Source organism: Diplotaxodon limnothrissa, linkage group LG17, assembly GCF_057381915.1.
Source record: "Diplotaxodon limnothrissa isolate DT_005_m linkage group LG17, D_limnothrissa_male_GT1.1, whole genome shotgun sequence".
Taxonomy (NCBI): domain Eukaryota; kingdom Metazoa; phylum Chordata; class Actinopteri; order Cichliformes; family Cichlidae; genus Diplotaxodon; species Diplotaxodon limnothrissa.
Window position 1 is genome coordinate 12,776,614 of NC_140612.1, and position 24,879 is coordinate 12,801,492.

A 24,879-nucleotide genomic window follows, 5' to 3' on the forward strand; every position below is an offset into this window, starting at 1 on the left:
AGTCAGTTGTGTGACATAAAACAACAATAAACAAAATGAGCAAATGATCTGTAATTAAAAATGTTGAGTCGCAGGGTAAGCTATAATATGGAGCAGTGGGGACAGAACTACCATACTAGAAGTTAGAATTACAGACTTTGGAACTTGGAATATGTCAGTCAAAAGATGAAAATTGATGAAGGCTCTCTTTTAGCTTCTTCAATTTAGAGTTTCTGGTGACAGCAAGTCAAGCCTACAAAAGTCCCAGATTGGGGTTTCAGATATCCATATAAATGGCTTTAAACTATTAATACTCAATAAATTGAAAAGTTCAATTTGGTTAAAAATAACAACAGTTTTGCAGATTTTTGTTTGTAATCAAAATTAGCCCAATAGCCCGACATGAATCAAAAAATACCTTTATAACTAATGTGTACATTTGCCTTTTTTCTTTCTTCTTTGCTCAGTACATTGGGCGGGGAAAAGCCAAATAAAGTGACTTTTTAAAAAAAAGTCTATGTATACACAGCTGACACAATTAACTGGAACAAAACAAGTTAAACATTAGCTCATACTTAGCATCAAACTTCAGTCGCAGTTAAGTTATACATTATAGTTTTATAGTTTTAAACAATAGCATAGTGTATTATTGTGGGGGTTTTTCAAACATAAAGCACCTTGAGCAGACTGTTATTGTGATTTGTGATATACAAAAAGAACTCAATTGAACTGTAAACACATTCACTCTTAGCCACGCTCATGTGTCAGATTAAAAGAAATGTGTAAAATGGTAAAAAAAAAAAAACATCCTGTAAATAGGATCAGAAAACAAATTGGTACTAACAAATATAACAGGAACTATAAATACAAAATCCAGAAGAACTGTTTTCAAATGCATCACTGCAAATAAAATAAACACACTGACAAGATGGGAACCACACCGTGATTAGCACCTTCAGATCCCTGTTACATAAACTTTAAATCAGTGAAATCTAATGTTCCTTTCTGTATCTGGACCAGTTAATTAAAACCTCAAAGCAAAGAGCCATTCACATCTGAAAACCCACCCTTCCTCAGCCAGGCTACCCGTGCAGTACACATTCCAGTCTGATTGGCTTAGCTGTTGGCCCGCAGCCCAAAAGGCGTCTGTATAAAACTCCCTATGTGCTGAAAGGCAGAGTCAGAAAGGAAAAGGAACCCTGGAGTGACTGTGGGTTAACAGGAAAACTGAATTTGTTCTTTACTGCAATTGAAAGCACTGGAAAATGTGCAAAGGATTAGCCGCTTTACCCCAAACCTGCCTCGAAAGGTGAGTACTGAATCATTGCTTACATCTTAATAGTGTGTTGCTGTGATGTGGTTTGGATCCCGCAAAGTTTGACTAAGCTTTGTAACCTGTTTGTGGGAGTTCTGTGCCATTAAAGTTAACAGTATGCACTGGAAAGCACTTTAAAGCAAAAAGAAGTTCACTTTATGAGTTTTTACTTTTGTGGTCTATTTTCTGCCTCCTATAAATTATTTTTAAACAGGCTTTTTGACACAGAGAATAATGTACATGACTTGTTTTAAAGCTTTTATTGTTTTACAGATGAATAGTGTATTGCTTAAGCATTCAAACACTGAAGGAGGTCAGGCATGTTGCTTAATGAGAGAAAGAGAAAAAAAAGTGTGGTAAATACTAAAATAAAAACAAGACCTGGATTTTAGGTTTTGTTCCTGACTTATTTTTTTTTAACAGTTTTAGCAGCTTTATTTCTGAAGCTGTGTTACACTGATTGTTAAAGCAGATTTTTACTTGTGAGTGTAATGTCAGTGTCCTGTTCAAATATACTACTCTGGTTAGAGGATGACACTTATCACAGTGTCACAATTTGATAAGCATCTGGACCGGACTGTTAGATGTTAACGCGTTGTTGTCCCGTTCTTCTTTCTGTCATTCAGGGCTAAGGAGATCAAGTCGAAATTAGGAGTCTTACTGCAGAAGCCGGAAAATGCCATCGACCTCATCATCCCCTACCCTGAGAAGACTGAAAAGAAACCGGAGAAGCTCCAGAAGTGAGTGTTTTTCCCTCCGAGGGCTGAATGTCTGTGATGTGGGTAGTATTTTCCTGATTATCTGTTAACCAGATAATTGATGGTAAAGCGGGAGAACAGAGCCCCAAGCAGGTACAAGATGTGGAGATCAAGTGAAACCTCCCCAGACATTGAGTGGGCTCAGACGTTGGGAGTGTGACGGTACAAAGCTTGAGATTTCAAATGCATTGCCTTGAACAGACTGTGGTAGTGGAAAAATATGTATGAGATGCTAAATTATGCCGGTTTTTTGTGTTTATTTGTCTTCTGTTACTGTACACCTAGACTTTTGGTGTTGTAAGGGAAACTTTTGCCTTTAATGTTTGTTTTTAACATAATGGAAAATGTTTTAAATAAATTGTAGCATAACTAGACTAGAAAGACCTTGACTTGTGTCAGTAAAAGCATGATGATTTTTTTTTTTTTTACCACCTAAAAACCAGCCACAGTGTAGCTTTGAGGAAGGTTTATGTGGCTGTGGCAGAAGCTTTATTTGGGTTTATTTATTATAAATTTGTCTTGCAGCTCCTTTGACCTTTTTGTTTAGTTTGGCTGACAGCAGTCGCAGCAGCTCTCCTGCCTGAGCTGTCAGAACTCCATTTTTTTTCTTATATCATCGAGAAAATCGAATTTATGTTTCGTTATTCCGTAAGCTTTGGTTTGAATTCTTATTATTTATTCTTAACCCTCATTTTTTCTGAAGCACACTTTTTTTCCTTTGTTTTTTTTTAAAGATACAGATTGGGTGTCACTCACTAGCTATTCCAACTATTTTTCCCCCATAAAAAAAAGCAGGCTGCTTTGGAAATGCTCCCTAAAAAGGTGACTGGAAGGCAGCATTGTTTCACAATCTGACTTCTTTGTCCAATTTCTTTAATAAAAGTCCACTTTGAATGAGTTTAAAGTTGGAGCTCAGTGGAAATGACGGGGAAAGATTCAGACATAGACGGTCTATTTTTCCTCTGCAGAAATGTGAAATCTTATAGTGCAAACTCAGTTCAAAAGCTTTCATCTGGCTTTTTTCAGACAAGGACAATACAGTACAATACAATGTGTTTGAATATTTATAGCCTGTTTTCTGAAGCTGTCTGGCAACAGTTCGTCAGAGGTTTACTTGGTGTCTGTTGACAGTCATTTTTATTTTCCCCAACCATTTTCAAAGGAAAACAAGGCAAACACTAAAGAATTAAAGAAGCTTTTTTTTTTAGGTCTGAGCCTTAATTATTGTGATTATTAACACCTGTGTTGATCAACAATGATCTACGTCTAACCGGCTGCTTTAAAAAAAGAGTCTGAGTGAGATTTCTCAAAGTCAAGGATTGTTTTGGGTTGGATCAGCACTCATGTACAAAGGTGTCTGTACAGTTATTCAGTGAGAAGGCTGAAATGTTTCCTGATTATTAATAAATACATACATTTTACCTTTACTGCCACTTAGCAGTCTCTGCATTGTGCAGGAAGCAGTTTTGTACCATAAGTTTACCTTAATAACTGTTTTTTTGCAGTTTAAATTGTAAGCTTCAAGCACTAACAACATGGCAGCTAAAGACCATAAAGAAAGCCTTCTTAGCTCCTGAGGTAAGTTTTACACTGTTTTTCCTCCTGACTGAAAAGAGGTGTTTTTGTGCACACAGGCCTGCTCCGGAAGAGGCTTCTCAATGGCGTGAGAGTCTGGACCGGGTCCTGAACAACAGCTGTAAGTCAACCCTCTCTATTTCTCACACTTACACTTTCTTAACCAGAAAGCTCAAGCTGAACGTTTTGTTGCGTTTCTTGTTGTTGCCTATTTTTTGTAAAAGGCTGAGTTTTATTTTTTTATGTGACATCTGTGGCTCGAGAAGTTGGAGTGGATTGGAAGGTCTCCTCCAGTACACATGTTCAAGTAGTGCCCCTGACGTCTCCTTATAAATGTGTGTGTGGCAGATAGAAAGGGTGTTAAGTAAAGCACCGCATGAATAGGTGGATGTGGCTGTTACTAAAAAGTGTTTGGTCTCTAAAGTGTTTTTTCAAAAAAAAAAAAAAGAAAGTTGTTGCTTCTTGATATTGGACCTCACACGTCTTTCAGTTTATGTAACAGCAAAGTCAGAAATGCACACCAACAATTCTGCTTTCTGAAATCCCAAAATTGAACATTTTCCAAGTAAAGTTACCCTTTTACGTGCACCACACAGTGAATTTGCTTTGTTGTACTCATAGAGAAGCCTGAAGAACATCATTATTTTCTTCTGTCCAAAGCTGTCATTTCCATTATGTAAGAGCTATCATTGTAGTTTAACTTTAATCAGTGTCAAAGGGTGAAAACATGCCTTCTTTGAGGTCTGGTGTCTGTCTGCAAGACAGTTTAAACAGAAACAGTACAGCTAGCAGGCTTTGGTTTCCATGACAGCAAACATGTGTGCTTAAGACCTACATGTGGCCATGGTGTTTTAATTGGATAAGAGAGATGGTGACGATAAGGTTTTGATCTTTATCTCATCCAATATTATGTGCTCACTCTGCATGGGTTTACAGTACACTATGGGTAGCAGGAGCTTGGTGAAATATGAATAAAAAAACCTTTATATAACATCTTTAAATCTTTAAAAAGGGGATAAAATGCATTTATCTAATTATATATCTATCCAAAAAAAGCACATAATACACATAATGAAATAGTTTGCAGGGGACAGAGTTATATAAAGAGAGTTTTTGGCATAGATGCTGAAAAATGTAAGAAGAAGGGAAAGGAATATTTACAGTCACTATGCGCAGCAAACACTCAATTTCTGGCTCGGCTGTTTACCTCGCAAAGTGAACAGAAAGCCTGAGAGCCTGCAAGACTGATGATTAACTCTAATGGTTAGCGGTATTTAGTACTACGTGTAAACTCCCCAGCTAATAAGTCACTTAGGTGGCCCCTGCGCATTAAAACAAACCCTAGATACAGATGTTGCTGATACGTGAACAGAGAACCATTTCCTCTACCGAGCTCAGTGGAGTGGCAATGAACCTTTCTAAGTGGCTCCTTCAGCACCGTCTGGGGCAGAGAGATGTACGTTCCTCCAGTGTTTGTATGCTTGAATAAATGTGTATACCAGCCCAGGAAGGTTATGGGTGTTTTGGTTACATCTCTAGGGAGCAGTCTAAGTGATTCCAGCAGCACTGATTTATTGCACAGTTGCCGCAAACTGTCACACCGTGATTATTTATCTACATGATATTTTGCATTAACATTAGTCTTTATGGCTTTTCCTTGTTAAGTCCCCTGGGATTGTAAATGAATTATTTTCTCTCATGCACAGAGATACACTCTGCCCCCCACAACCCCACCACCAACGCCCTCGCACAACAGTCAATATTATGAAGAAAATACATAATGCATAACTACCTGTAAAAAAGGAAAAAAAGATTACACTTGACATAAAAAGGGTTTAATTGGTGGCATAGTATTTTGGTTTAAATTACAGTAATTTCATTTTTAGGGGTTTTGTTTTTAAATGTGTTGCTGAATAATTCACTTGCTATCAGCAAGAAGGTTCACTGGAGCTTAATAAAACTAATTTCATGAGTATCGAGTCAAAGGCAGATACACAAACACTAAACACGAGGCTGTGTTCTTTGGTCGCTGCAGCTCTCATTTACAAACTTGTGCCTGTGCATGTGCGTTTTGCTTTTTGTGTGCCCTTGTACTCGTTCCAAAAAAGACAAAAAAAGAAAAAGCAACAACTTGATTAGGACTCTGAGCTATTTTTAATCAAGCTAGCCATTTAGATTGAAGATAAAGGCCTGAGGCCGCAGCAGAAAGCTTATCATTTGCAGCATATGCCTGTATAGACAATGGGACCTTTTGCAGGCATTGTGTTGAGCTACAATGGCCTTCGGGGAAATGAGTGGCTGTTTTATCAAGCTTTAGTTTGGATAATTATTTTGTGATAACCAAAGTGCTTTTATATTTGTCCATAAATAATCAATTTGTTACTTTTTGACATTCCTGAAAGGTAGTTGTCTAAATGTTTATAAAGTTGTGGGGGCTTTTTTTTAATTGTTTGTGGATTTTTTTTTTAAAGGTATGAGGTAAAGCCCCACTAAATAACATACACCATCCATCCGCTTTTAATCAGTAACAACAGAAATGCATTGTAATCTAGGCACAGTTTACATTAATTCTGTCAGCTTCTTAATCATGTAAAGTCCTATTTAGACATGGAATGTGTAACATTGGCAGTTTCATTTGTCAAATAAAGGCTTTTGAAACTGAGGTGTCTGCTATGTAATGCTTTAATTATGGTTTTAGTCAGGAGGGGAAAAACAGACGTATGACAAATGGAAAACAGGTAGCAGTTAGAAAAGTATAGGTGGACTGATATTTTTCTAAAAAAAAAACAGCAACAGTGGTCAGTTATTGAGGGGTTGGTGGGGGGTGGTGGGGGGTTTAGGATTTAATTCATGAAAAATGCCTGACCTTTTCTAAAAGACGGCATGGTTGTCACCCTCTCCCTGGAGTGTGGTAACAGAAAGTAGAGGAGTAACCACAGACATTATACAAAAGACTGACATAGCCTCTGTGACATCACCCACTGCATTGAGAAAAACAGCCTTGAAGCACTGACTTAGTTTTATGTCACTGCCAGCTTTTTGCAGGGGGAGCCAGAAGTGTCCATATTTGGACAAGGGGGAGGTGTGCAAAGTTAGCACAAGCTGCATCCACAGACTTATGTGTCACATAACAATAATTTGGGAAAAATCATACAAAAGACACCAACATCACAAACATGGTTGAAAGGTCCAGTTCAGTGACTTGGGTGAGGAAGTAATCAGCAGACAGCTAGTCAGCACACACCTGTCACTTGGCATTAATATGCGAGCAGCAACAGGCTCTCAAGTATTAACAAGTCTTTTTAAGCCTTCATAAAATTTAGCCCAGCTCTGCAAAAGCAGTCTAGTGGGAAATTAGCCACAGAGACCAGAATCAGCTAAAAACGTGCTATTGTGAGCTTAAACATTTGGATCTCTGTCCTGCATTTGATTCCCCAAGTTTAGTGAAAATTAACAAAAAAACAGTCTTTCATACATAAAACCATGACTCTGGGACTCTGGCAATAGATCCTTTGGGCCTTGTGGGCTGAAGGTTGGGGCCTTTGTGGATCAGACTTATTTCAGTTAATATGCAGTGGGATTAGTCTTTGGAAAATCTAGAGGCTGAGTCAACACTCCTTTTGAACCATTTCTTGTGCTCATTGAGTTGTTCGTAAACAGTTTCTACTGTTTGACAAGGAGTGTTGTTCTGCAAGAGTAGAGTCTGTCATTACTGCCGACTGTGTCTGGGTTTGCACATGGATTTTAGCATTTTTAAATGAAAGAGCATTAAAGAGCTGATAAGTAGATCCTGTCACTTTAGAGAGGATGTGCTCTTAGAGACAACCTAAGTGGCTACATTTTTTAGCACGAAACATTGCTGCTTGGGAATGAAGGAGTTTCTCCTCTACAATCCAAATTATTAGCTTTTCCTAAGTCTTGGCTGCCATCCATAACAAACTTCAGGGCTCTAGACGAACTTTTTGCCATGGGCGTACCGGTACGCCTAACTTTAAAAAGTTAGGTGCACACAAATTTTATAATAATTTATATAATATAATGTGTTTTTCTGGATACACTGTGCTTTTTCAGCTTTCAAAGATTGATGACACCGTGTCAGAGCACTGGCTATGAATTTCAGAAGGATCAGGCCTTAACTTAAAAGAAAAGTTAGCAATAGTTCTTTTCCTATTACAGCTACATCCACTTCTGTCGTGCCTAGGCTGCTCACTAGGGCTGGGTATCATCACTGATTTCTATAATCCATTCGATTCCGGTTTTCAAAGTCCCGATTCGATTCAATTTAGCCTCAGACAGTCAGAAATATTATAATTCTGATCATTTATCAGTACTGACTTCATCAGAATTGTGAACATCACAGCAGATGCCTTTGTGTGAAAGTAACTGAGAATAAAACACAGAAAAACATGAAGCTGATTTTCCTGGTCTGGCTTTTTATAGCAGATAACCTTAAAAATATTCTACAATGTTCTGCATATAAAGTTTAAATTTCTTCAGTATTGAACAACAGAAAAAATAGCCTTTCTTGTCGGAGGTCATTCAAGTGAAAAAAAGAAAAAGAAAAGAAAAAGACAGCAGCCGACAGCGCTGTAAACAACGGTAGACTGGTGGGTAATAAGCGAATGAATAATACAGAAAACAGAGATTGGAGACGGGAAACTGTTCTTGAAGTACAGAGAGAGATAGAGAGAGTGCTAGCTGTGCATGAAGTGTGATTTTAATAGTCGTGGAAGCAAAACAGCAAAATTCATGACGACATTGATCAAATGTGAAGCGCAGTTTGCTGCTTCTTTTGCTGCTGGCTCGGTGAATTTTGGTTGGAGAGAGACAAAACCTGCAGCTCAGAATCAGCGCAAAAAAGACATAATCACAGCGCGGACCGGACGCATCAGAACCGCTAAGCTCCGACAGCGTGTCCGTCTACGGGCCGTCGGGTGAGAAAGCCGAGAAAGACAAAGTTGATTCTGATGCGTCGGGTCTGTGTTTACGTCTTTGTGTGGAATCCGTGTACCTGCTCTCATCTGCTGTTTGGTTGTTGTTGAAATGGTTTTGTGAGCTTTAATCTGAGAATCTGGCATTTCTGGCAAAACACAGTTATATTTAAAAGTCGATTCAGGATTTAATTAATTGATATCGCTTTATTCAAGCTACTCACCTCCCACTGCTACCTGCACTTTCAACTGGACCACGGCCAATCAGAGAAGTCCCGCCCCTGACTATCTCTGATTGGTTTAGTCCACGATAGGGGCAAAATGTGTGTCTGTTGTTGACCACAGGGAAGGTTGCAGTTTTTTGGGGGGTTTTTTTGCTACCCGAACAGTTGGTCGCACAGGTGCAACCAAATATTTTGTTTTTAGTCGCACCACTGAAAAATTTGGTCGCATTTGTGACCAAATTGGTCGCACTCTAGAGCCCTGCAAACTGAATAAAAACAGAAGTCTTTATTTTTTCATTGGACGCAAACAGTTTTCTCACAAGTTATATTAATGGTGGACTCAGAACAACCCATGTTGAGTTTTTTTCTTTGTTTTTGTTATCAGTGTTCCTTATCAATGTCACCATTGCTAGAATGACATTGGAGCTTTCTGTTCCTTTAATTTATTTATTTTTTGTTTGTTTGTTTTTTTACGTACAGTCATCAAATAAAAAGAAATGATACATTATAGCACATGTAAGTCCCTTTCTTTCTACATTGCTGTATGTAAGCTGTTCTCTAATTAGTCCCTTTTTGTAGACAAAAGCTGTTAATAAGCACAGTGGTTGATGATATAATACTGTGATTTGCAGAGATCCTTTTGTACTGTTCTGACATTTCACCTTAACAGCTGACTCCTCTGTATCGTTAGTAAATTGAAAGTCTCTTCATTAAGTGACAAACTTGGAACCCATTTCAAAATAAGATGCGTTTTGTATGGTGTTCATTTCCAGTTTTAACTTTGTAGTCTTTGCGGGAATATGACATTACCCATATTCTTGAGCCATGTTTGAAGTGTAACGGATATACTCAAATCATGTTTAGTTTGACTTAGACTGTCACTGTAACTTAACTGAAGCTTACAATTGCCAACATATTTCCTCAGTGAAGTGCATACCAGGAGAGAGATTTTGATAACAACCTGTGAGTCTGTATCCTATAACATATCAGTTCATGACCTTCTCTGTCGTGTCTCCCTCTATCAGATGGTCTGTCTGCCTTCCGTAGCTTCCTGCAGTCTGAGTTCAGTGATGAGAACATCGAGTTCTGGATGGCCTGTGAGGATTTCAAGAAGACCAAGAACCCAGCGAAGATGGCTGCCAAGGCAAAGAAGATCTACGAAGACTTTATCCAGTCTGAGGGACCCAGAGAGGTCAGGCACTCATGTCACTTCCCTATCCCTACTCTTTCATCAGCTCAGCCTCATAAAGATGATAGATAGTTAATCTTCAAATTAATCATACATTGCTTGTTTCACAAAGTGGAAACTGATGCTTGACCTCTTACTTTAACACTCTCCATACTCTAAGTATTTCATGTGTTCACAGTATGTTCCAGGTCAAACTGACCCAGGACAAGATTTCCATAATGACTGTCTATGCTGAATTCCAAAGCACAGATCTGTTTGGAATGTAAAAATAGTTTATCTGACATTATTAAATGACTCATTAATCCTGTATCCTAAGTTGAGAGTGAATTTGTTTTTGATTTCACAATGCCAAAGTACCATCGCTACAACCTTCAATTATTAATATAATTCATTACGTTAAATTATATCATTTTATATTAACATTATTTTATACTTAATAATGATATAGGCAGCATGGTGGAGTTAATAGTGCTATCCCAAAACAGCAAGAAGTTTCCTGGTTTTAAACTCGGCTGGGTCGTTTCTGTGTTTGTAACTTCTCCCCCGCCTGTGTGGGTTTTCTGTGCTCTGCCTGCCTTCCACAGTCCACAGGTTCACAGTTTCAAGACTGACTAAGAACATTGTTTGCCACAATTTGAGGCATACTGGTGGATCTAAATAGATACAGGTTAAATTTGACTCAGAACAGCCTTAATGTACAAATATTTGCAGCATTGGTACAACTGCATAACTTTTTTGCATATTTTAATCTTTGCGTGTTTGGGCCACTTAAGGAAAATCCATCAAACCAGGCTAAGAATGATTAAGTAACTAGTAATAATAAAAGAAAAGTTAAAAAACAAAAAGCAGGAGAATGACAACCAAAACACATAGCACCCTAGATTAGCAATCACTCCACAGAGAGCTGTATATAATATATATAAAATTGGTTAGAGGCAGAATTCAAATTGCATTATTTAGAAACAAAAGCATAATATTCATCAGCCTTCTATAACCAAACTTTTTAAAACTGAGAATCAATCCAGCATTTGGAACAGTGGTAATTCTTCTCTTTTGCAACAAAGAGAAAGAAGAATCATTTATCTGTTGCTTTTATCTGAGTCTTCCAAGTGAGTTTTGAGTGAACAAGTTTTAGAAATACTTGTTTTTATTTCATAAGATCTACCTTTTTGATCAGAATGACCTTATAAAATTAGAAATAACAAAGACTGTAGCCTCTGTGACATCACATTTAAGTGTAAAATTTCAGGTTATTGCCGTTACCCTCTTGGCAAACATATTTGCATGAGAGGTTAGACTAGATAGAAACAGATGCCTGCCTGTTAGTGCTAACATATTAAAATATTACTCGTATTTTCACCCATATTTTATATCAACTTCTCTTATTTATCCTAGTTTTACTTGCTTCTGAGAGAATTTTGGTTTTTTGTCTTAAATCTCTCTAACAGGTCAATATTGACCACTTCACCAAGGATGTGACCCTGAGGAACTTGGTGGAGCTTTCCCCTTCAACCTTTGACCTGGCCCAGAAGAGGATCTATGCCCTCATGGAGAAAGACTCCTTTGGCCGTTTCCTCCGGTCTGAGCAGTACCAGGAGCTCCTGGTCAACTAAATTGAGTAGCTAGGGCAGGGGTGGGTAGGTGGGGAGATTTTAAACAGTAGCTAGATGGTTTGAAAAAAAGAAAACTAATGAAGAATTTCGATTAAATATTTATAATAAACTACTGTGTGTGTGTGTGTGTGCAAACTATAATCTGGAAGACTTTTGTTTTCCAAAATCCAAATTGTGAATGTCATAGATATTACATTTCAAAATTACATTTTGAATTCAGCTAAAGTGAAAAAAATGCCTTTTGAAATAGCCCCACCTTTCCACCCACCCACCCCCGCACACACACGCACGTTCCTAAATTTGGACTCTTAAACTTGATGGTTTCCTAGCATGACCTCAAATGTAAATCAAAATTTCCTTTGAAAAAAGTACAGGGATGCACCAACACACACCAATATACACACTAAATCTATATCAAAACATGTAAAAGTAATCTCTATGGAAACCAGACAAATCTTTAACTAGGTCAGAAAGTTAGTTCTTCAGTTTGGGATTTGAAAATCATTCTTTTGAAAAAATCCCTTATAAACATAACCTAACATATACTTACTACTTGCATCACAGTGTTGGAACTTTGTCAGACAGATTTATCATTATGTGTAAGCTGGGCCCCATTGTTTACCATGCACTTTTGACACATGGTGGTAGCATGAAAAAGTAAAAGAGATGGAGGAAGAAGATGAGAAGTTTATTGTCTCTGACCTGCTCCATTTGGTCTGAAAAACTAAGGCATTCCAAATCTATAAAGCTGAGTAACTGGAGAAAAATGAGTATTCCCCTACTGTAGTTGTACAAAGAAGTTGCTGGAGGTTGCTAACAGTCATTATTAAATCGATTGCTAAGGCCTAGTCACTAAAATCTAACCACACGCATTGGTATTGCTTTCCGTTGCTAAATGACATTAGTTGCAAAGAGCTATAAATTGCTGCACCAATAACCTCCTTCCATATCTTTGGTCAATAGTATATTGCTGCGGTTCCAACATGAATACATGCATGGCGCCGACTTGGCCTCAAACACTCACCAATTACTCATTATGCAGTTGTGAAACTCTGAACAGTGTGACCCATACCGGAAACATAGACTGTTTGCCTTGAAAGCAAAAGTGACAAGACACAGCTTTTACTTTGAAATGGAGTAGTGCCTGTTTCAAGTTTCCCTACCGCTCAGTGGTTACATAGTGAGTGTTTTCAAAAGAAAGAAAAACTGTAAACCAAGTCACAAGTTTAAGATAAGACGATGAAAAACATTTTGCAGTTTTGCTTTTATTAAAAAACCTCAAGATTCACCTTAAATGTACAACAATGTTAAATCATTTTAGAAGACATTAAAGTTTTATCCAGAAAGATGTGACTGTGATATGTGAAGTGTTTTGTGATTTCCCCCCCTTAAGACCTTATTGCATGGAAAGTAGAGCAAATGACTTTTTAAAAGGTAAAACAAAGGGAAATTAAAGTGGAACGGCAGTAAAACAGTTGGTTGTTTTGAATCAGTTGATTGCCTGAATAATTTGTAGCATGGACCAAATACTTTGTCTTTTTAATAAAAGAATATCTCACATAGTGGAGTACTATCAATGCATGACTAATATTTATCACATAACCTATTTTCTATTTTGGTTCTGGTCTGTTATCTCACCCTCACATAGATATAAAAATGTGGATTTTCACTACACCCAACCTTTTGGTTGTAATGTATCCTGTGTGAGCCATCCTTGAGGACAGTGCTGGCTAGTTGGCTAAGTGGTGGAGCTCCTTGTCTACCACTTAAGTGCAAGTTGCTAAGATGGGAAAATCAAGTAGGAGGGAATCTCATAAATAGAAGTAAACAGAACAGTGGTTTCATACAAAGAAAGATCTTTTTCCCATGTCACAACACCAAAGCTGTACTGTATGTATGCAAGCCAAGTCAATAAAAAGGTCCAGATCTGCTTTTAGTGTAAATTTACTTTTGAAAAACATGGGAAACTGATCTTGCATGTTTTCAGCACTAGACAATCCCTCAAGTGGCTAATGAGAATGATCTTATGATAAAGAATGGAGCACACAGTTAAATCCTAAAATCAAAGTGTAATGTTAGCAACATTTATAGCAGCATTACAAATTCAAAAATATATGCAATATCAGTTGATAAAGCCAACCTTATATGTACTTTCCTGTTTCAGACTACATTTTATACTTTCAATCACAAGTTATTTGTCACTCTTCTATCCTTAAGAGTATTCACCAACTTACACAAGACTATGCTACAATGAGATGTAATGTTGGATTTGGTGTTGGTGTGTAATGTTGAAGTGTCCTTGATATATGCATTTAGTTAAATGTAGCAATCGTTGAGTGTGATGATATTTACTCTTGATTTATGTAATAACCAACAGAAATATAATTATATAATCAGCATTTATAAGTCCTTATTGTTCCCAAAAATTCAAATATATCACAAAAGAAAAAAGAAAAACTAAAAATTGTGCTGATCTGGACATCAGGCGTGATATATTTTCTACTTTTTCAGCTTATCTGAATTTCTAAATGTGTTATTATGAAATGCATCGGACCACCAAATTGACAAAGATTCCTTTCAGGTTTAAAGAGAAATGACAAGGATTCATGATGGCACAGATTAGCCAGTCTGGTGTCATAACCTGAAGAGTGAGAAGTCATCAATCAGCATCATAGAAAAAAATTAAACAAAATTAAAATCAATAAGGGCTTTAATGATGCTGACAATGCATTATTGGATGTAGCTTGCATGTACGTTTTGGAGTCAATCACATAAAAATATATATGCACACAATTCCTGAAGATGTATTTATTTATACATGTAAATATCTAAACGTGTACAGATTTTCTGAACAGTGAAATCCATGATGCTCTGAATGGAGATAAGGCAAGTACTCTTTCTAGTGTTCTGTATCTCTTATAAAAGAGGAAACATCTGTCTTTAAATTGTCATTTTGGTTTTTCTTTTTTAAGTTATACATACGGAACCTGTTGTGGGCCTAAGCATTGTTTCAAATATCTGCTAGCTTGGTTGTAGCGCCTTCCTATCAAATAGTTGGAGCATAAATCCAAAAAGATATAGATATAGATATAAATAGATATATAGTTGATATAAAACAAAAGGGGGAAAAATGTGTTTTTCAAGGCCTTAGTTCAGGGCCAATAATCAACCCCCACCGACCACCCAAAAAAAGTGTCTGCAATTATGTAACAGAAACAGTCAAAGACAAACAGCACTGAAAAACAAAAAAGTCTCAGAAAACATATTAGTTTATATATTTACTTCATTTTTCTTCCATCCCTTCTTGGAATGACTGGGTTGTTTTAAAGAATCTGCATGTAAAGAGTGCACCACCAAGAAACATCAGCGATGACTAAAGAGCAGAGCGGAAACAGATGCAGCTGACTAACTAGCTGCCAACACAAACACTGTCAAAAGCTTGCATGGATGCATCCGTCACTACCGCGCTTCCTAGAAATAGATGGAAAAGGTCAGATGCCTTTGTTCCCCAAAGGAGGTTAGTGACTCTCTGACAAATGTTTCTTGAGCTTGTAACATGTGCGGGACACTGTCACATTTATAGACTCGGACTTGTAGTATCTAAAGTCTGAGCACTAAAACATGGCAAGCTAAAAGTCTGACATTTTATTTGATAGCCAAAGATCTATCAATACTCTTTCAAACAATCACTGCTGAAACAGATGAGTAAGCAGATCAAAACTCAAACATCTTTGGCTCTGATTTCACACACTGTCACTCTCAGTTTACTTTACCTGTCATATAATATTTAGTTTTTTCTTTTTGTCTCTTGCCACAAGACATAGCATTTCACTCTGGCAGCGTTTTATGTTTTACGATATGTTTTCATAGACTTATTAGCAGTTAAAAAAGGAATCCAGACAGTTCCAAGTATGGAAAAAAGGTAATCAGACATGAAAAGAAAAAAGAAAATTATATAACATAAAATGTGATGTTTTGTTGAGGGATTCAGGTTCAACCTATAGCGGTGGGATCTGTGTGAAGTTTTAGGGACATGTTGGTGACCGTACTTGGGAAAAAGCAGAGCTGCAATCCCCAGAGTCCAAAATAGTCTTTGTTGATTGATTAAGACCATAAAACTATACAGTGCTGTTTATGTTTACTTAAGCATCGTTAAAAGGCAGAGGGCGTGGGTGCTGCAGGATCGGTGAGCACACAGGAAGCTGATTGCTCCTTTAGTTCCTCATAAAGAAGGCTGTAACATTGATAATGTTCTGGCAAACAGTTCTCATGGTTTCAGGGCTTTTTATACATTTGTCAGAAGAAGAATGATCTGTATTTGTGGGAGAAAATCATAGAACCTTCTGCAATATCCCCCAGTGAGATCTGTGGCTGGCGGTGAGATCTACTGCTGACAGGACTGCACCCACAGGGTTTCTAGCCACAGTCCGCCCCCACGTTCATCTAGGTCTGATGCTGTAAACAGAACTGGGTGCACATGAACTACTCATAAAAGACTGGAGTTAAGGTACCATTGGTGCTTGAAATACTACCAATTCTAATGATATCAAATTGCTACTGTACACAAAGTGATATTGTTTTCCTGACACAAGGTGTATTATTCTAGCCAGTTTAAGTTGTGAAAACATAGTGGCTGGTGTCTTGATGCATTCTCAATCATCCAGGAAAGTAAATCTCCAAAAAGTTCTTCAGTCTCAGCTGACTGCAGGTTTCCCCAATCTTATAAACAGAACATTTGCATAATGACTGAAACCAGCCCACTGAAGGAACAGTGGTCTGGGAGGTCGGTTCCTTAATCTTAATTAAGATTAAGGAACTGAAGAAGTCACTTGGGTGAGTGACGAAACGTTTCTCCCACAAAACACTACGTCCAGATGAACAGAATCAACTTTTTGGAGATAGTGGCTGGTGCACTTTGACTTCTAGCTGTGTTTAAAATATTTATACAGTAAATGATCATGCTTAGGAATCACACACAGGTACAGAGGGCCTCAGAATAGAAACCTCAGGAAAAGAAACTTGGGGTAAAACCATGATATCAACTAAGAGAAGATTTCATTACATGAAAAAGAAACTGCCACATTTAAGTGTCTGAACCAACCCAATCTCCTTTATTAGACATCAAATATAGGTACCAAATACAGCTTCTATTTCGTACCTAGTTTGTTTTCACTGTTTTGATTAGAGTACCAAAATTAATTGATTAAATAGGTTTAGGAAAACCTAACCTCAACATTAGCCTGCTCACAGGCTTATGTTGAGCATACTAACTGTGTTAAAATGTGACACCAAGAAAGTGAGAGATCTCTGAGCAGAAATATCTGCATCATCTAATTTAAGGTCACATCTTTATCTCACGGCAGCACGGTGGCACGGTGGTTAGCACTGTTGCCGCACAGCAAGAAGGTCCTGAGTTCAATTCCAACATCAGGCCGGGGTCTTTCTGTGTGGAGTTTGCATGTTCTCCCCGTGTTTGCGTGGGTTCACTCCGGCTTCCTCCCACCGTCCAAAGACATGCAGCTTGTGGGGATAGGTTAATTGGATAACCCAAATTGTCACTAGGTGTGAATGTGCAAATGAATGTGAGTGCGAATGGTTGTTTGTCCCTGTGTGTTAGCCTTGCGACAGACTGGTGACCTGTCCAGGGTGTACCCCGCCTCTCGCCCTATGACAGCTGGGATAGGCTCCAGCGCCCCCCGCGACCCTGAAAAGGATAAGCGGAGATGGATGGATGGATCTTTATCTCACATGAATTTATTTGTCTAGGCAAATAGGACTGAACAGTGACTGTGCGTGTGTGCGTGTGTGTGTACTGTATAGCACAGTTATCCGTATGGAAACTAGGATTATTCCTGATTACAGTCAAGAATGCTCTGTTCCAGTCTGCAGTCAATCCTCGGGTATCCTGACATTTGCGGTTTTAAACAGCAGCATCCACCAACCAGAGACGATGCTGTTTCTACAACATTTTTTGTCCGTAAAACAAGGTTGATATCATGTAGGCTTATGGTTTCTACATGAGCACTATTCACTATTTTGTAGATCATACTAAGTCTGCTTTGGATGGTTATAACATTATGGCTCATAGTCAAAGTCCATAGGGAGAATATGAATGGGATTTTTGAGCTCCATAGTAATGAACAAGAGTAGTGTCTTGATACTCTAGTGGTGCCTAAGCATGCTGCAGCACCTCCTGAAGGATGGTATGGGGGCTACATGTGATAAACTACAAAATTAAAATAATTTAGTATTTAGGTCCTGAGTTCAATTCCACCATCAGGCCGGGGTCTTTCCGTGTGGAGTTTGCATGTTCTCCCCATGTCTGCGTGGGTTCCCTCCGGGTACTCCGGCTTCCTCCCACCGTCCAAAGACATGCAGCTTGTGGGGATAGGTTAATTGGATAATCCAAATTGTCACTAGGTGTGAATGTGCAAATGAATGTGAGTGCGAATGGCTGTCTGTCCATGTGTGTTGGCCCTGCAACAGACTGGCGACCTGTCCAGGGTGTATCCCGCCTCTCGCCCTATGACAGCTGGGATAGGCTCCAGCTCCCCCCGCGACCCTGAAAAGGATAAGCGGAAGCGAATGGATGGATGGATAGATGGTTATTAAATATTTAATAGTGGAATTTACATGTTTTAGATTACAGTTCCTATCATCAGAATGATAAATACACTTTCCTTCTTTCAAGATATCTGTACAATTGGCTTTCATAGTCCTTGGATAGCTGCTGCTGTATAACGTCTGTCTACTCAAACAATCCTTGATTGGTTTGAGTAGCTGGGTTGATAAGGATAGGTTTGTGAGCGTCATGCTAAAGTGCAGTAATGCTGGCAGACTAGACTCTATAGTACACTTATGATCAATTTCTTGCATCATAACATATATGAAAGGAATAAAAATATGTACCTCATGCACAGTAATCAGTTAGTGAATGCAAAAACAGAACCGGCTTTTGTAACAATTTCATTTAAGAAGGTGTCAAATAAAAATGGACTGGCATATATAGGATTAGCTATTAGCAAGTAGTTTATCACAACACTTTTTGGTTGTCACTGTTTAGCATCATTGTTAATTGTGAGCCTATGCCCAGTCAGTGTATGTGTGTAGACTAAGAACAATGCATGACCAGTGTACAAGCCTTGGCAAAAATTATGCAATCAGCCCACAACAAACAACTCAAACATGTAAAATTATTTTCATTAAGGCTGTGAGGGTTTTTTTTTCCTTTGCAGATCAAGGATAGGACATATATCACCTGTTGGGATCATGAGGAAAAATATGCCAATTAATACTTTGTTGCATCTTCTCACACTTTTATCGTGCATTGAATGGTTTAAGGCATGGACTTCAGGAAAAACAACATTCTCCATCAAGCTGGTTCCAAACATCTCAGAAGTGCTTTGCAGATTTGAGTTTTATCCTGGACCATTTTTCTTTTCTGTTTCTACCATCAGTTGTCATTCAGTATATCTGAATCTCCCGAAAAAAAAGTGTTCACCCTTTTTGCTCTGTGGAAAGATCCATTATCATCACCATCATCAAACCTACTTTCTCTGATGGACAGGAAAGTGTCCAAAATTTAAATGTATACCTGTGCATTTACTGTTCAGATAATGAGTGTCATCTCCTCACATCTGTAATGCAACCCAGTATCATAAATGATGTGGGACATTTTCTTGCTTTCTTCAGACAGTCGTCTCTATATGTGTCATTTGAAAAATACTGTATAAAAGTTGCAGTACCATCTCCTCTGCTAGTGAAGATTTGTGCTTCGTGACTGAAAATCACTTTCATCCAGTCATCCACAGTCTATGCTTGTCTCTCTTCAGCCCACTGCAACCTTGTTTTTTTTTGTTTGTTTTTTTTGTACTAGTTGCTATTTGCTTTTCTGCTTATAAATCCCCCTTCATTCAGCCCATTTCTTACTGTTCCATCACGGGCACCAACTTCTGTTTCTACTTGTTTGTTTTACATTTGTTTTATTGTGGATTTTCTATTTTCAAGAGGTTAGGGCAGAATACAACTCTTTAAAGTTCATTTTTATGTTTTCATTTTATTATCTTCCCAGTTATTTTCCAGTTTAGTTAACTGAGAACTAACATCTTACAGACTGATATCACTCTTGTTGGGCCCATGCTTTTTATCAATCAGATGCACCAGGTTGTTAGGGTCTGTTGCAAACCCATCCATCCATCTTCATCCGCTTTATCCGAGGCCGGGTCGCGGGGGCAGCAGCCTAAGCAAAGAGGCCCAGACCTCCCTCTCCCCAGCCACCTCCTCCAGCTTATCCGGGGGAACACCAAGGCGTTCCCAGGCCAGCCGAGAGATATAATCTCTCCAGCGTGTCCTGGGTCTGCCCCGGGGCCTCCTCCCAGTGGGACATGCCTGGAACACCTCACTCAGGAGGTCCCCAGGGGGCATCCTTGTCAGATGCCCGAACCACCTCAGCTGGCTCCTTTCGATGTGGAGCAGCAGCTGCTCTACTCTGAGCCCCTCCCGGATGGCCGAACATCTCACCTTATCTCTAAGGGAGAGACCAGCCGCCCTTCGGAGGAAGCTCATTTCTGCCGCTTGTATCCGCGATCTCGTTCTTTCGGTCACTACCCACAGCTCGTGGCCATAGGTGAGGGTAGGGACGTAGATCGACCGGTGAATTGAGAGCTTCGCTTTTACACTCAGCTCCCTCTTCACCACAACGGACCGGTGCAGCGTCCGCATTACTGCAGCTGCAGCCCCAATCCGTCTGTCGATCTCCGGCTCCCTTCTCCCATCACTCGCGAACAAGACCCCGAGATACTTGAACTCCTCCACTTGGGGCAGGAACTCATCCCCGACCGGGAGTGGGCACTCCACCCTTTTCCGGCTGAGAACCATGGCCTCAGATTTGGAGGTGCTGATCCTCATTCCCGCTGCTTCACACTCGGCTGCGAACCGTTCCAGTGCGAGCTGGAGGCCCTCACCCGATGAAACCAACAGAACCACATCATCCGCAAAAATCAGAGATGAGATTCTGAGGCCACCAAAGCGAAAGCCCTCCGCCACTTGGCTGCGCCTAGAAATCCTGTCCATAAAAATTATGAACAGAACCGGAGACAAAGGGCAGCCCTGGCGGAGCCCATCACCCACCGGGAACGAGTCCGACTTATTGCCGGCAATGCTAACCAAGCTCTTACAACGGTTGTATAGGGATCGAATGGCCCGTAGCAATGGGCCAGACACCCCATACTCCCGCAACACCTCCCACAGGACACCCCGAGGGACACGGTCGAATGCCTTCTCCAAGTCCACAAAACACATGTAGACTGGTTGGGCAAACTCCCATGCACCCTCAAGTATCCTCGAGAGGATAAAGAGCTGGTCCAGTGTTCCGCGACCAGGACGAAAACCGCATTGTTCCTCCTGTATCCGAGGTTCGACTAGCGGACGAACTCTCCTTTCCAGCACCCTGGCATAGACTTACCCAGGGAGGCTGAGGAGTGTGATCCCCCTGTAGTTGGAACACACCCTCCGGTCCCCCTTCTTAAAGATGTTGCAAACCCAATTCTACAAAAAAAAGAAAATGTGGTGCTGTTTAAAATGTAAATAAAAACAGAATGCAATGATGTGCAAATCTCATAAACCCATATTTTATTCACAATAGAACATAGAAAAAATCAGATGTTTTCACTTAGAAAATATACAATTTTAAGAAAAATTGTGTCTCTTTTTCAATTTGATGGCAGCAATGCATTACAGAAAAGTTGAGACAGCGTCATTTTTATTACTGTGTAGCATTAACAACAGTCTGTTGATGTCCAGGAACTGAAGAAACCAGTTGTTGGATTTTGTGAGAGCAATGTTGTCCCGTTTTTGCATGATATAGGATTCTAGCTGCTCAATAATCCTGGGTCTGATCATAAACTGGATGATCCCTATCCTTTTTAATCCAGAGGATATGGAGTCCATGCTTTCCAAAAATAATTTCAAATCTTGATTTTTCTGACCACAAAACAGTTTTCCATTTCAGTCCATTTGGGACAGAAAAGATTGCAATGTTTCTGGATCATGTGGGGCGATCGTGGCTCAAGAGTTGGGAGTTCGTCTTGTAATCGGAAGGTTGCCGGTTCGAGCCCTGGCTTGGACAGTCTCGGTCGTTGTGTCCTTGGGCAAGACACTTCACCCGTTGCCTACTGGTGGTGGTCAGAGGGCCCGGTGGCGCCAGTGTCCGGCAGCCTCGCCTCTGTCAGTGCTCCCCAGGGTGGCTGTGGCTACAATGTAGCTTGCCATCACCAGTGTGTCAATGTATGGGTGGATGACTGGATATGTAAAGCGCTTTGGGGTCCTTAGGGACTAGTAAGGCGCTATATAAATACAGGCCATTTACCATTTACCATTTATATGTTCACATGTATTGGTTCTTCTTTGCATTATAGGGCTTTAGTCTGCACTCGTGGATGGCATGTGAACTGTGTTTACAGACAATGAGTTCTGTAAGTCTTCCTGAGCCCATGCAGTGATTTCCATGACAGACCATGCCTGTTTTTACTGCAGTGCTGTCTGAGAGCCTGAATCTCACGGGCATCCAGTATGCTTTCTCTAGATTCTTTGACTCTTATGACGACATTATGTACTGTATATGATGAGACATTGAAAGTCTTCACAATTTTATATTGAGGAAAATGTTTTCTGATTATGTTCCACAATTTAAAGATGCAGTTTTTCTGCCCTAACTTGTACTAATAGCTGTTTCCTTTTTATATTGCTTACTTTTACAGCTCTTTGTTGACACCATCCCAACTTTTTGGAGACATGTTGCTGCCATCAAACTCAAAAAGAGACACAATTTTTTTTTATAGTTTTTTTTAGATTATTTATTTTTTAAATCATTATATTCTGCTTATATTTACTTTTTTGGAATAGAGATTGTAGTTCTGCAGGTATTTGATTTTGAAACACCTGCAGAACTACATTTCTACAAGGGATTTCTTTTCTCTGTATTAATCTGAAACAAGATCTGTTTTTGTTTTTTTGCACACTATATTTACACAGCAATCTTTTATACAGGTATTGGAGGTGAAACCCTAACTCGCGCATTTAACACTCACAATTTGAAACACTTGCCCACAGACAATAAAAGCATAATATGGGCAAAGGTGTATATCACCAGAAAGTTATAGATACAGAAACCAAATTTCCTTTTATGATATATAAATTAGAAACCTTAAGCAGCTGAGTTAATTAGAGAAGCTTTCTAACTGTTGTTCTTTGCATGTGTAAAGGAAAGCTCAGATGACTGCCACCGCTGAGAACAGTTTGCATTCTGGCATGCTGGGTCAAATTAAAATGCATCTGATTCATCACACACTAGAGCATTAGTAACTCACAACAGGAGTTAAAACCCATGATCTGCAGCAGAGTGGATTTACCACAGCGCAGTAAACAGCCATAATAAACTCTCTGCATAGTTACTCACTATATGAACTCCAAGGTACAGCTATAATACGTCTCCATGAAAACTGGAGACGTAGTATAATAGATGAAAATTGTCACGTGTAGTAGAGTAGCACCGCAGCACGTCACCAGTCTAAAGGCCAGATGGTCTCCATACCTGTGAACAGCATACACAAGTTCTGCTTTCAGTCTTATTTGTTGCAGAAATACAGCAATAAATTTGCTTGGTATAATTTTATGTTTGACTTGTTCCTTTTTGATAAACAACATATTCATTACTCCACCTGTGAGATCATTAAAAAAATAAAATGTATATAAATAATTATAATCTGGAGAAAAAGTTCACAAAACAGGCTAAACTATAAAAACCACATAATCCAAAGCTCAGGATTCAAATAGATCTTTCAGAATAACAGTCTCCTTTGCTATAAATCATTAACCAGAGACAACCTGATTAAAACCAAATCACTGACTGACCAAACAGAGATTCTGCCCTCTGAAAAGAGAGCGCTAAGTGATGTCAAGAAGAAGAAATACAGACATATCACATATTAAAGGGAATAAAAACTTGCTGTAAATAATCTTAAAAGAATGAATATTGCAACTCCCAAGTCAGTCTCCTTTCCATCCCATTTCCATGTTTTCCATGTTTCTAGATCAATCCAAACCAGATGGTGTGGAGTGCAAGTGAACTCAAAACCCAGTAACAGGGAGTCTGTGGGGGTACTGACCTACATATCATAATCTGGTAACACAAATGCAAGCACTTGTTTCACAAAATGAATGACATATATCATATAATTAGATATGCATGTTTCTGCTTCAGAAATATTAATTTAGCTGTGCATGAAACTTGGAAACCACTTACTTTTAATGTGTCATCTCTGTATTTACAAGGAGATGACGCATGAGAACGTGCCGTATCGAGAGGGCAAAGAGTCTATCAGTATCCATGGTGATGGATGTTTCTTACCTAGTGGCAAGCATGGATATTCATATACCTTTTGATTCCTACCTAACTCTTTAGTGTGGAGTGGCCTTCACAGCTGTATCTACAGTGGATTGACACTCTATAGTTAAGAGGGAAAGTCTTTTATTTGCCAGTTCCAGTCACGTTACACCTGCCCAGCAGACACCCTCTCCATCACAGGTTTAGCCTTCACACCTGCTCCTTATCAGCTAATCAGCTCCTGACCTGCTACCTGCCTGCCCAGCTGCATGTGTCTGTCAGATCAAGCTGACAAGATGTATAACATTCACTCCAACTGTGTCCATATACATATGGGTGTATTTTTAAGCTTTGTTTTGTCCTTTGTATACATGCAAACAGACCTTTAGGTCAATTCCAACTGATTTTTAGAGAATGTCTTGCAAGTTGAAGATAGGAAAAGTCCCAAAAATTACTATATCTTTTCCTAATCACTGTTCTCGGACTTAGATGGAAAAGTCAGTGAAGTAGGGAGAATTCATAAAAACTGGGTACAAACTCAGTACTATTTAGGGTATTGCAGTGATATGATATTCCTATTGGGTTGCAAACTCAAAATACATCCCAACGCTGAAGAGCATGATATCCTGAAAACCAAATTCACTCTCTCAAATTCAGTCCTCTTTGGGTCATTTTTAATGATTAATTTCCTGACAAAGATGAATTATTCAGACGTAGGGAAAGTAAATAAATCAAAGTAAGAGAAATTGATTTTTGTTTTTATTATTTTGCTGTGTGCACTGAAATATCTCACTTAAATTAAGTTTTTATGCTTAATAAACATGTTATGCGAGATACGTGTGAAACAACATGTAACCATAACCGATAATAGTCTATCATCACTATTTAATCATGTCGTAGGCAAAAACTGTGA

The 24,879-nt window shown here is 39.0% G+C and overlaps 1 protein-coding gene across 1 annotated transcript; it reads left to right on the forward strand.

Moving 5' to 3' along the window:
* Positions 1-1,172: 1,172 nt before the first annotated feature.
* On the forward strand, positions 1,173-14,369 carry rgs5a (regulator of G protein signaling 5a). The gene is made up of 5 exons (XM_085375457.1): positions 1,173-1,288; positions 1,921-2,034; positions 3,687-3,748; positions 9,808-9,974; positions 11,420-14,369. The coding sequence occupies exons 1-5, from the start codon at positions 1,245-1,247 to the stop codon at positions 11,582-11,584; spliced, it is 552 nt and encodes a 183-aa protein (XP_085231583.1). The 5' UTR covers positions 1,173-1,244; the 3' UTR covers positions 11,585-14,369.
* The last annotated feature ends 10,510 nt before the right edge of the window (positions 14,370-24,879 follow it).